Source organism: Antrostomus carolinensis, unplaced genomic scaffold (genome assembly GCF_000700745.2).
Source record: "Antrostomus carolinensis isolate BGI_N321 unplaced genomic scaffold, ASM70074v2 scaffold35100, whole genome shotgun sequence".
Classification (NCBI taxonomy): Eukaryota; Metazoa; Chordata; class Aves; order Caprimulgiformes; family Caprimulgidae; genus Antrostomus; species Antrostomus carolinensis.
This window is the reverse complement of record NW_010288271.1, coordinates 1-800: the sequence shown is the minus strand read 5'-3', so window position 1 is coordinate 800 and position 800 is coordinate 1. Positions and strand designations below refer to the sequence as shown.

The 800-nt window shown below is 60.6% G+C and overlaps 1 protein-coding gene across 1 annotated transcript in view; it reads left to right on the top strand.

The window, feature by feature from the left end:
* LOC104523534 (integrator complex subunit 3-like) overlaps window positions 1-572 on the top strand; it is a 6,255-nt gene extending 5,683 nt beyond the window's left edge. Inside the window, 3 exon segments of the mRNA XM_010166152.2 lie at window positions 80-152; window positions 242-398; window positions 495-572. Of these exon segments, the coding sequence (XP_010164454.2) occupies window positions 80-152; window positions 242-398; window positions 495-572 (308 nt within the window).
* Window positions 573-800: the final 228 nt, after the last annotated feature.

Genomic DNA, 800 nt, shown 5'->3' with positions numbered 1-800 from the left:
TAGGGGTGGGGGGGGTTCCTCTGCCTGGGGGTACCCACTGTCAGATCCCTGACTCCCATTTTTGCTGGTTCCTCAACAGTTTTCAGCCAAACCCCGATCCTGCAGGCGCTGCAGCACGTCCAGGCCAGCTGCGACGAAGCCCACAAGATGAAGTGAGTCTCTTCTTCTGGGTGACCTGAGGATGTCAAAGATGGGTATGTCCTGACCCACCCCACCCCACCCACCTTCTCCTTCTTTCCAGGTTCAGCGACCTCTTCTCCCTGGCAGAGGAATATGAAGACTCCTCCACCAAACCCCCCAAGAGCCGTCGAAAAGCCACCCTCTCCAGCCCGCGCAGCCGCAAGAACGCGGCCCAACCGGCCAACAACGAGGAGGAATCGGCTTCCAGCAGCGCCTCGGTAAGCACCCCCAGTCCCTCCCAGTACACCCCAGCTCCTCCAAACGGTGCAGGCAGGAGTGACCCCCCCCACACACACACACTTTCCCCCTTTCAGGAGGAAGAAGACACCAAACCCAAACCCACCAAACGGAAAAGAAAAGGTTCCTCGGCAGGGGGCTCGGACAGTGACTGAGGGCTCTGCCCGCTCCTGGGTCCCCGGGGTGTCCACTGGCCCTGCCACGCTGGGACAAAAGCCACTGCCAGGACAGGAAGGAGCACACATGTCCCCTGCGGGTGTCCATGGGGACAGGGGTGACCCCAGCTCCCGCTGTGGACGTTGTGCTTCCACCCCAACCCTCCTCGCTTGACTTTTTAGCTCCTTTTTTACCAGCGACGAGGAGAGATCAGAGCGTGAACCACC